General features: G+C 49.3%; 1 protein-coding gene across 1 annotated transcript in view; it reads left to right on the top strand.

The window, feature by feature from the left end:
• Positions 1–2,439: 2,439 nt before the first annotated feature.
• PFN2 (profilin 2) overlaps positions 2,440–12,570 on the top strand; it is a 121,895-nt gene continuing 111,764 nt past the window's right edge. Inside the window, exon 1 of the mRNA XM_073579077.1 lies at positions 2,440–2,768. Within this exon, the coding sequence (XP_073435178.1) occupies positions 2,637–2,768 (132 nt within the window). The 5' untranslated portion in view covers positions 2,440–2,636. The remainder of the gene's footprint in view (positions 2,769–12,570) is intronic.

The raw sequence follows: 12,570 nt of genomic DNA, 5'->3' as shown, positions 1-12,570 counted from the left end.
ACAGCATCCTCTGAGGCAGATAGCCCATGTGCAGTGATGCCTGGTCCTATAGGGCTGCACTGTGTGATAACAGCATCCTCTGAGGCAGATAGCCCATGTGCAGTGATGCCTGGCCCTATACGGCTGCACTGTGTGATAACAGCATCCTCTGAGGCACTTAGCCCATGTGCAGTGATGCCTTGCCCTATAGGGCTGCACTGTGTGATAACAGCATCCTCTGAGGCAGATAGCCCATGTGCAGTGATGCCTGGTCCTATAGGGCTGCACTGTGTGATAACAGCACCCTCTGAGGCACTTAGCCCATGTGCAGTGATGCCTTGCCCTATAGGGCTGCACTGTGTGATAACAGCATCCTCTGAGGCAGTTAGCCCATGTGTAGTAATGCCTGGTCCTATAGGGCTGCACTGTGTGATAACACCATCCTCTGAGGCAGATAGCCCATGTGCAGTGATGCCTGGTCCTCTAGGGCTGCACTGTGTGATAACAGCATCCTCTGAGGCAGTTAGCCCATGTGCAGTGATGCCTGGTCCTATAGAGCTGCACTGTGTGATAACAGCATCCTCTGAGGCAGTTAGCCCATGTGCAGTAATGCCTGGTCCTATAGGGCTGCACTGTGTGATAACACCATCCTCTGAGGCAGATAGCCCATGTGCAGTGATGCCCGGTCCTATAGGGCTGCACTGTGTGATAACAGCATCCTCTGAGGCAGATAGTCCATGTGCAGTGATGCCTGGCCCTATAGGGCTGCACTGTGTGATAACAGCATCCTCTGAGGCACTTAGCCCATGTGCAGTGATGCCCGGTCCTATAGGGCTGCACTGTGTGATAACAGCATCCTCTGAGGCAGATAGCCCATGTGCAGTGATGCCTGGTCCTATAGGGCTGCACTGTGTGATAACAGCATCCTCTGAGGCAGATAGCCCATGTGCAGTGATGCCCGGTCCTATAGGGCTGCACTGTGTGATAACAGCATCCTCTGAGGCAGATAGCCCATGTGCAGTGATGCCCGGTCCTATAGGGCTGCACTGTGTGATAGCAGCATCCTCTGAGGCACTTAGCCGATGTGCAGTGATGCCCGGTCCTATAGGGCTGCACTGTGTGATAACAGCATCCTCTGAGGCAGATAGCCCATGTGCAGTGATGCCTGGTCCTATAGGGCTGCACTGTGTGATAACAGCATCCTCTGAGGCAGATAGCCCATGTGCAGTGATGCCTGGTCCTATAGGGCTGCACTGTGTGATAACAGCATCCTCTGAGGCAGATAGCCCATGTGCAGTGATGCCCGGTCCTATAGGGCTGCACTGTGTGATAGCAGCATCCTCTGAGGCACTTAGCCCATGTGCAGTGATGCCTGGCCCTATAGGGTTGCACTGTGTGATAACAGCATCCTCTGAGGCAGATAGCCCATGTGCAGTGATGCCTGGCCCTATAGGGCTGCACTGTGTGATAACAGCATCCTCTGAGGCAGATAGTCCATGTGCAGTGATGCCTGGTCCTATAGGGCTGCACTGTGTGATAACAGCATCCTCTGAGGCAGATAGCCCATGTGCAGTGATGCCTGGTCCTATAGGGCTGCACTGTGTGATAACAGCATCCTCTGAGGCAGATAGCCCATGTGCAGTGATGCCCGGTCCTATAGGGCTGCACTGTGTGATAGCAGCATCCTCTGAGGCACTTAGCCCATGTGCAGTGATGCCCGGTCCTATAGGGTTGCACTGTGTGATAACAGCATCCTCTGAGGCAGATAGCCCATGTGCAGTGATGCCTGGCCCTATAGGGCTGCACTGTGTGATAACAGCATCCTCTGAGGCAGATAGCCCATGTGCAGTGATGCCCGGTCCTATAGGGTTGCACTGTGTGATAACAGCATCCTCTGAGGCAGATAGCCCATGTGCAGTGATGCCTGGCCCTATAGGGCTGCACTGTGTGATAACAGCATCCTCTGAGGCAGTTAGCCCATGTGCAGTGATGCCTGGCCCTATAGGGCTGCACTGTGTGATAACAGCATCCTCTGAGGCAGATAGCCCATGTGCAGTGATGCCTGGCCCTATAGGGCTGCACTGTGTGATAACAGCATCCTCTGAGGCAGATAGTCCATGTGCAGTGATGCCTGGCCCTATAGGGCTGCACTGTGTGATAACAGCATTCTCTGACGAGTGCACTGTATGAGCAAACTGAAGCACTGGGACTATTTTATAACGGGGACTATTTTATAACGGAGACTAGGTACATGTGCAGTGACTCCTGACTCTCTGCGCGTAGTGCTGCACATACGGAAGAGAGGCTATGTGATTAGGGTCCCCGGGCCCCCAGCAGGTCGGTGAGGGGTGTTTCTGGGCCCAGTCCCCGTGCAGTGATTCACAGCACAGCTCACTGGCTAGCAAACTGGTCGCCTGCCGTGGAGGTGTGCCAGTGTCCTTCCGCTGCTGCTGGCGGAGGGATCTGTAGCGGCATTAGGGGGAGGGGGGCTACACCCGGGCGCTGTCCTATTTCCTCCGCTTCTCCCGGCTGTCGGAGCTCAGATTATCTCCGGCCGTGACGGAGCCGCTTCTTCCCCGCTACCGGCTACCCTCTTCCCCGCCCTCACTAACACCGGTACCTTTCGGTCGCCCCTGTCGGTGTCCCCCCCACTAAAGATGTCCGGCTGGCAGGATTACGTGGACATGTTGATGGCCGATGGCAGCTGCCAGGAGGCCGCCATTGTCGGGTACGTGGACGCCAAATACGTGTGGGCTACAACCCCCGGAGGCTTCTTCCAGACATTAACGGTAAGAGCGCCGTCCTGTGCGGCGGAGGGTGAGTGACCCGGTGCACCTGCTGCGAGGCGGCACATAACGGGCCCGGCCTCCTCTGTGCGGCTCCTATTAATAGCAGCGGCGTGTGCGGCTGCCTGCACCTCTGCTCGCGGCCGGGTGCACATTTTGCTCACTGGGGTCTTTTGCGTAGTCCTAAGTCACTGTCGGCATCAGATTTACGTATTTGACGTAATCGGCTTTCGAGAATCCCGCCTCCGCCGCTGCTGGCACCATGTTCTTCTGCAAGATGGCGTGCAACCATTGATTATTCCCTGCACAAGGGCTCGGGTCGTGCTCGGTGCTGAGCCTGCATAGGAGGCTCTCTCCATACAGAGGGTGCTGAACGCTGGTGCAGCCTGCACTGTATGGCTGGTGACGTATGGCGCTGTGGTGACGTGACGGATGGCGCTGTGGTGACGGATGGCGCTGTGGTGACGTGACGGATGGCGCTGTGGTGACGGATGGCGCTGTGGTGACGGATGGCGCTGTGGTGACGGATGGCGCTGTGGTGACGGATGGCGCTGTGGTGACGGTGACGGATGGCGCTGTGGTGACGGATGGCGTTGTGTGGATTGTGATGGATGGAGTTGTGCTGATGGCGTTGTGTGGATTGTGATGGATGGAGTTGTGCTGATGGCGTTGTGTGGATTGTGATGGATGGAGTTGTGCTGATGGCGCTGTGTGGATGGTGATGTGGCGGATGGAGCTGTGCTGACGGCGCTGTGCTGACGGTGACGTGACGGATGGCGCTGTGCTGACTGGATGGTGACGTGACGGATGGGGCTGTGTGGATGATGATGTGACGGATGGCGTTGTGTGGATTGTGATGGATGGAGTTGTGCTGATGGCGCTGTGTGGATGGTGATGTGACGGATGGAGCTGTGCTGACGGCACTGTGGATGGTGACGTGACTGATGGCGCTGTGTGGATGGTGATGTGGCGGATGGAGCTGTGCTGACGGCGCTGTGCTGACGGTGACGTGACGGATGGCGCTGTGCTGACGGTGACGTGACGGATGGCGCTGTGCTGACGGTGACGTGACGGATGGCGCTGTGCTGACGGTGACGTGACGGATGGCGCTGTGCTGACTGGATGGTGACGTGACGGATGGGACTGTGTGGATGATGATGTGACGGATGGCGTTGTGTGGATTGTGATGGATGGAGTTGTGCTGATGGCGCTGTGTGGATGGTGATGTGACGGATGGAGCTGTGCTGACGGCACTGTGGATGGTGACGTGACTGATGGCGCTGTGTGGATGGTGATGTGGCGGATGGAGCTGTGCTGACGGCGCTGTGCTGACGGTGACGTGACGGATGGCGCTGTGCTGACGGTGACGTGACGGATGGCGCTGTGCTGACGGTGACGTGACGGATGGCGCTGTGCTGACGGTGACGTGACGGATGGCGCTGTGCTGACTGGATGGTGACGTGACGGATGGGACTGTGTGGATGATGATGTGACGGATGGCGTTGTGTGGATTGTGATGGATGGAGTTGTGCTGATGGCGCTGTGTGGATGGTGATGTGACGGATGGAGCTGTGCTGACGGCACTGTGGATGGTGACGTGACTGATGGCGCTGTGTGGATGGTGATGTGGCGGATGGAGCTGTGCTGACGGCGCTGTGTGGATGGTGACGTGACGGATGGCGCTGTGTGGATGGTGACGTGACGGATGGCGCTGTGTGGATGGTGACGTGACGGATGGCGCTGTGGATGGTGACGTGACGGATGGCGCTGTGTGGATGGTGACGTGACGGATGGCGCTGTGCGGCTGGGGACGTGACGGATGGCGCTGTGCGGCTGGGGACGTGACGGATGGCGCTGTGTGGATGGTGATGTGACGGATGGAGCTGTGCTGACGGCGCTGTGTGGATGGTGACATGACGGATGGTGATGTGACGGATGGAGCTGTGCTGACGGCGCTGTGTGGATGGTGACGTGACGGATGGCGCTGTGTGGATGGTGACGTGACGGATGGCGCTGTGCGGCTGGGGACGTGACGGATGGCGCTGTGCGGCTGGGGACGTGACGGATGGCGCTGTGCGGCTGGGGACGTGACGGATGGCGCTGTGCGGCTGGGGACGTGACGGATGGCGCTGTGCGGCTGGGGACGTGACGGATGGCGCTGTGCGGCTGGGGACGTGACGGATGGCGCTGTGCGGCTGGGGACGTGACGGATGGCGCTGTGCGGCTGGGGACGTGACGGATGGCGCTGTGCGGCTGGGGACGTGACGGATGGCGCTGTGTGGATGGTGATGTGACGGATGGAGCTGTGCTGACGGCGCTGTGTGGATGGTGACATGACGGATGGTGATGTGACGGATGGAGCTGTGCTGACGGCGCTGTGTGGATGGTGACGTGACGGCGCAGTGTGGATGGTGATGTGACGGATGGCGCTGTGTGGTTGTTGATGTGACGGTGCTGTGTGGATGGTGACGTGACGGATGGCGATGTGTGCCTGGGGACGTGAAGGATGGCGCTGTGCGGCGGGCGTCCTGACCTCATACATGGATATGATGTGTAATAGTGGCCATGTTGGAGTAACTCGCATCTAAAAACTTCTAAATAGGATAAAACAAAACCAAAAACTTGTCCACACTTGTGGAGTTTTAGTTACTTTTAAAATGACTTTTCTTTGTTTTTCAGGTTTATAAGACCCTGATCACACCATATTTCTACCTGGATCTCCATAACTTATTTATCCAGACCCCTGGTGGGGGCTATAGACTGCAGTGACACGAATGAAGCTCATGTTTTTCTGAAGGTGTTCATATTTAAGAAATATACTGTAGTCTGCTTAACTTTTTGTGCCCATCTGGACAGATGGATGCTCGGAAAGCGCCCCAAACAAACGTAGGTCATTTCAGCTTCATTCGTGTCAACACGGTGTATGGCCCCATCAAGGATCCTCCTGAATCCTGTCCTTATGGGATCCTGGCAGAAATGCTGTGTGAACAGGGCCTGAGTCTGTATTCACAAGTCAGCTTGTCACGTGTGGGTTCTAGTTTTTTACGGCTAGGATATGTACCAGTTAGTGTCATACGCAAGTTCACATGTCTGTGTTTTTTGTTTTTTTTTTTGTTTGCTTTTTAAACTACCGTAAATGTCCGACAAAAAAAATAAAATGGAAACTTGTCAGTTTCTGACTTTTGGATCACCCACTTTTTTGCATCCATTTCTGCACAATACTTGTGATGTGAGTGTGCCAACCCTGAGCGCACACAGAGCTGACGGCTTGCTATATCTGATCTCCATTTCTGTAGCATTGACATCATAAAGAGAATCCACCATGAAAACGGACCTCTAATGCTGAAAAGTTTTTTTTTTTTTAATTTTCTCTCATTTTTTTTTTTTTTCTCCTTGACTTCCTTTGCACCCAGCAGGGTTTTTCCCCCTCTGCCGGACATTACACTCTTGCAGGAGCTGTGCAGAGGATAGACTCAGGCCGAGTTCAGACATCGCAGATTCCGCATATCTGCAGCAATTTGCAGTGAAATGGGTTTGAAAAAAATCTGCCCAAGAATGAGCTGATGGTGCGGATTTTCAGTCTCCAGCACTGTTGTTATTTTCGCTTTATTCATTGCTTAGCAAATGGAGCAAAGTGAAATGTGGAGTCAAATCTGCAAGTAGCGCAGATGGATTTGTTGCAGATTTTAACCAAATCCACCGCAGCAATTTTCTGCAACGTGTGAACGAGGCCTTAAAGGAACCTGTCATAGAAAATTGGTATCTGATCTGCAGGCGGGATGTTGCAGAGCAGGAGGCGCTGTTCAGACTGAAAGACATTTCTGTCGTATAAGTTTCAGTAGTTTCAACATTTTATTAATTGAAATCATTCATTGTTCGAAAAGTAAATGATCCAAGCATTTCTCCTCTTATTGGTCATTCTGTATAAGTGGATATAACTCTCTGAAACCGGGGGCTGCATTATTATTGGGCATTTTTTGGGTCAGTGTAGTCACCTGTGATGAGAAATTTAGCTTGTACTCTCCTGCGTTTCATTGATTGAAATAGAAGCAGTTAATTTCTGATCATACATATGATGGATCATTTCAATGCCTTTTTTCTCCGAGTTCATCCTGATCTTTCTGTTTCATTAATAAAAAAAAAAAAATCTCCGCTCTACTGGGTCACACAAGACGTGTGGGAGAAGGGGCTACGGTGGAGGACTCGTGTCAGGGGAACACTTTCTATGGGCACTAAAGGTACTGTCACAGTTAGCGATGTACCAGCGATCCCGACCGGCAATATGACTTGGTCAGGATCGCTGGTACATCGCTAAGTGGTCGCTAGTGAGCTGCCACACAGGCAGATCTCACCAGCGACATTGCAGGGGACGGGGGTCGCTACTTACCTGTCACACTAGGGAATCCTGACGTCCTCCCGCCCGGCTCCACGCTCGTCTCTCCACAGGAAGCTGACGACGAGAAACAGTCCTGGAGGTTCTCGCGCGATCAGCGATAACCAGCGGGGGAGCGGGTCGTAGGTAAGTATCAGACATATGGATATCGCTTAGTGTGACAGTACCCTTACTTGCGGTAATCCTAAGCGATTGTCACCCAGCAGGTTCCCGCTTTGGTCAGAGCCTCTCTTGGCAGTCTCCACAAATTTGATGGAAAGGTTTGCACTGAACGCTGTTCCTCTTGTCAGAATGACAGAAACCACCAGAGAACTTGATGGACCCCATAAAGTGTGTATGGCACCTGTCATTTTCTGATGAGTCTTCAGTGTTGTGGCTTCTGTTTGGAGCAGAAACAACTGTAGTGTGCACAAAGCCTTAAAGCATTCCTATCTCAAGTGTCCTTTTAGAATAGGCATGTGTGTGCTTACACATGAGGAATCCCACTATTTCCAAACGTTATATAATATGTACCCTGCATTTTCACCAGCCTTCCCTTCTGCAGGTTCTGTCTCTGCCAGTGGTCATTGAGCTTTTGGGTGGAAACGATCTGCCTAAGCAGCACACACGGACAGGAGGGATTCCCACTCCCCTATCCCTATGTAGCACATGTTCAGAATGAAGACCACTAGGCTATTTGCAGGTGGAGTTTCTGAAACATTTAAAAGCACAGTTTTTCCAGCAGAATTCGTTACAGGCAAGTCTCCTCTTTCAGTCTAATTTTTTTTTAACTTTTTTTTTTTTTTGCATTCCTTTTATTTGGCAGTTCTTAGTTTGGAGGGGATTGCATCAATATCTACTTCAATGAAGTGACATTCAAATTGGTTGAAAAAAAAAAAAAAAAAAAAAATGTGATCTGCACTTAGACATTCAGCAGTACTGAACATACTAGCTGTGAATCCAGCACTTACTAGAAAGCACTGTCTGCATGTGTCTGTCTTTCACTCTGCTTCTCCCTCCTCATCCTCCTGCCTTAAACAGACTTCAATGGGCAGCTGTTCTATCTGAGTGAGCGGACTGTCCATCTTTCCCAGAGCAAGATGGCTTTTATATTTTTTTTTTTTCTGGAGGGGGTGGGTAGGAGTCACATTTCACTGTACTGTTCATTTCTGCAGAGTTTTTTGAAACGACTGTTACCATCCATTTAAAATGAGCATATACACTTGGTTCTTGTTGGTTAAATGTTCATGCAGCGCTTTATAATGCAAGAACCTTCTCAATACAAAGTGCAAAAATTGGGAAGAGATGGGGAAAGCTGCTAAGATGCACCTCAGGTGGTGCTTATCTCCCTTTGGAACAAAGGATCAGCCATGCTGACATGCAATGTGCCCAATCATTTCTTCCTCATATAAGCTGCCTGAAACATTTTGCACACAATAGTATTGGTCAGTCTCGGTGAAATCCTCAGATTCGGCCTCCCGGAGTCTGTGCATGGCCAGATAACAAAGTGACTGATTTTGATATGTTCATGCACACCATGTAAAAAGAACGAATTCTACCATCCAAACAGGCCGGGGATTTTTCTTCAAGACTCCGGTTTGTATTGTATAGAGAATTGCAGGGGACGCATGCTTCCTTATTGTTTGTAAGGTCCAGGGCGGATCATGGTTTTGGCTCTGTTTTTCATGTATCCCTGGAAAGCTTCTAACGTATGGGCCAAACGTTTTCTAGGGCTTTATGGCCAAAGGATGGGATTCCTGCCGATTTCTCTGCCAGTATATGGCAGTATAATGCAACCAATGTATGACATGGCTTAGAAGATTACAATCTTCCATACTTCTGAGTCCAGGAGAAAACCCTTTACCTTGCATGTCCATAATGGATGCCACGGGTTAGCGTCTGTCGCTGGACTCCATCTAATGGATATATTGTAAAGTGATGCCATTGTAACCTATGGGTGACCAATGAGGTAGAGATGCCTAATGATGGCATGCCTCAACCACAGATTAAACTGGCAGCCATTTTACAAATGCGTCACGTATGACATCCCATGTGTTAGGTATCCATCTACACATCCGAGTAAAGGGGGTCAGATAATAGTGTCCAACACCCGGCACCTCCACTTATTAGCACATCTGCACTACGGGTTTAATGCACGGGAATCTGTATGTGCGCAGCGACCTTGTGCTTACATCTGCGGTCAGGGCTGTTCGTCCTCCACCCTGTGTACATTCCACCGTGGGGTGGACGTGGCGGGCCTTGTTTACAGCCCAGCAATTGCGGTTTATGATGAGCAGATGCGTCGGTTGCTGCTTTTTCTTTCACTGAATGGTGACCACTTTCAATTTAAAAAGGAGAATTCATTATGGCTTGCCGTGCGTCACAATGAGTCAGTGCAGCGCTCCTCCCTCACAGATGAGACCCACGCATGCAAGAACCTTTCCCGGGGCTGGAGACTCCAGAATCGGCAGGCCTGGAGTGACTCTGCAGTTATTCGGAAAGCCCACGCTTTCTCCTCCAGGCCTCGGCAGTGCTATGCATCGCTGTGCAGGGTCTTCTCTGATGCGTACCCTGCTCGGGGAGGTTCTCCATCATCTACAGTAGAGCAGGAATCCTACACGTCTCCTAATAAATGTACCAGGCAAATATTCTGATATTTGTAGACTTTTAAGGCATGTATGTAGTCAAAAATAATAATCTGAGGCATATTCCCCTACTAGCAGGTATAGCTCTGATGAAAAGGATTCAGTATAAGTGTGTGTTTTTATTTTTTTTTATTTTTTGAAATATAGCGCTTCCTATTAATATCTGGTGTTCTTATGCTTAGTTTTTGAGTTTCTAATTTGTTTCAGGTTTTTAACCCCTTCCTGACATGCACTGTACATATACTGCTCTGTGGGTGCGGCGTTCCTGCAAGCAGCAGTATAGGACACCCCGCAGCAACACCCACAATCGGTGCTAGCATTTAACACCTCTGATGCCGCTGACCGTAGTGACGGCAACATTGAGTAGCATCGCGCAGGGAATGGGCTCCCCACGGTCAAGTTGTCCTGATGGTCTACATGGAGACCTCCAGCCGCAAGATGGCCACAGGGTCCTTCAGGGAAGGTGGCGTGTCTGTGCCTGCTCAGAGCAGGACCTGAGACTCCTCCTTCCATGCCCGTCAGATTCTGGTCTGATGCCCTGCAGTGCAGAAGCATTGCAGAGTATCGAATCGGCAATCTGCAATATAATGATGTCCCATCCTGGGGCAATGTAAAACAGTTAACTTTTTAATAAAAAAAATAAATCCCCAAATAAAAAAAACAAATGTTTTTTCCAATAAATACATTTATTTATGTAAATGAAAAAAACCCCCATAAAAGTACCGCATCCATAACGACCCACTCTATAAAACTGTCCCACTAGTTGACCCCTTCAGTGAAAACTGTTAAAAATAAGGGTGTGTGCAGACGCTGCGGATTAATCCGCACGGATTTTGCAAAAACCGCAGATAAACCGCAGGTCAAAAGACCTGCGGATTATCTGCGGTTTGGTCCTGCGGATTCACCATCTCCACAATGGTGGAGATAGGAACCCCGCTGCGGATTCCGCAGAAAGAATTGATATGTCACTTCTTACTGCGGGTTCAAAACCGCAGCAAATCCGCGCGGATTTTTCCGCAACGTCTACAGTGTTTTTTTTTTTTTTTTTTTTTTTTTTTACCATTCATTTGAATGGTACTGTACACCGCAGCTAAAACTGCTGCGGGTCCGCAGCGTGTGCACATACCCTAAAAGCATTGTTTTTTGCCTCTTTTTATTTATCATACCGCTGATCAAAAGTGCAATAAAACGCGATCAAAAAGACGAATGTAAATAAAAATGGTACCACTCAAAATGTCATGTCCCGCAAAAAGCAACCCCCCATATAGCTCCATCAACAGAAAAAATAAGTTATAGCTCACAGAATTAGCAATACAAAAATTATTTTTTTTCTCTAAAATAGTTTTTATTGTGTAAAAGCGCCAAACCATGAAAAAAAAATATAAATTGGCTATCGCTTTAATCGTACTAAACCGAAGACTAACCCCCCCCATTACCACCGATATGTCTTTTAACCCCTTCACACCCGAGCCTGTTTTTGCCTTCGTGACCGGGCCAATTTTTTCAATTCTGACCAGTGTCACTTTATGAGGTCATAACTCTAGAACGCTTTAACGGATCCTACTGATTCTGACATTGTTTTCTCATGACATATTGTACTTCATGATGGTGGTAAAAATTTTTAGATATGAGCTGCGCTTATTTGTTAAAAAAATCAAAATTTGGCGAAAATTTAGAAAATTTTGCAATTTTCAAACTTTTAATTTTTATGCCCTTAAATCAGAGAGTGATATCGCACAAAATAGTTAATAAATAACATTTCCCACATGTCTACTTTACATCTGCACAATTTTGGAAACATTTTTTTTTTTTTTTTTTTTGGAAGTTATAAGGGTTAAAAGTTGACCAGCGATATCTCAGTTTTACAACAAAATTTGCAACACCATTTTTTTTAGGGACCACCTCACATTTGAAGTGAGTTTGGGGGGTCAATATGACAGAAAATACCCAAAAGTGACACCATTCTAAAAACTGCACCTCTCAATGTACTCAAAACCACATTCAAGAAGTTTATTAACCCTTCAGGTGCTTCACATGAATGAATGGAATATGGAAGGAAAAAATAAACATTTAACTTTTTTTCACAAACATTTTACTTCAAAACCATTTTTTTTTTTTTATTTTCACAAGTGTAAAAAGAGAAAATGAACCACAAAAATTTTTGTGCAATTTCTCCCGAATACGCAGATACCCCGTATGTGGGGCTAAACCACTGTTTGAGCACACGGCAGAGCTCAGAACGGAAGGAGTGCCGTTTGACTTTTTCAATGCAAAATTGGCAGGAATTGAGATCGGATGCCATGTCGCATTTGGAGAGCCCCTGATGTACCTAAACAGTGGTGACCCCATTTTGGAAACTAGACCCCTTACAGAACTTATCTAGATGTGTTGTGAACACTTTGAACCCCCAAGTGCTTCACAAGTTTATAACGTAGAGCCATGAAAATAAAAAATCATTATTTTTCCACAAAATGATCTTTTAGCCCCCAATTTTTATTTTCACAAGGGTAACAGGAGAAATTGGACCCCAAAAGTTGTTGTCCAATTTGTCCTGAGTACGCTGATACCCCATATGTGGAAGAAAACTACTGTTTGGGCACACGGTGGGGCTCGGAAGGGAAGTAGTGACGTTCTGGAATGCAGACTTTGATGGAATGGTCTGCGGGTGTCATGTGCGTTTGCAGAGCCCCTGATGTACCTAAACAGTGGAAATCCCCCACAAGTGACCCCATTTTGGAAACTAGACCCCCCAAGGAACTTATCTAGATGTGTGGTGAGCACTTTGAAC

Source organism: Dendrobates tinctorius, unplaced genomic scaffold (genome assembly GCF_039654945.1).
Source record: "Dendrobates tinctorius isolate UK_male_01 unplaced genomic scaffold, ASM3965494v1 ptg000060l, whole genome shotgun sequence".
In the NCBI taxonomy this organism is placed as follows: domain Eukaryota; kingdom Metazoa; phylum Chordata; class Amphibia; order Anura; family Dendrobatidae; genus Dendrobates; species Dendrobates tinctorius.
This window is presented reverse-complemented; position numbering and strand designations above follow the sequence as displayed.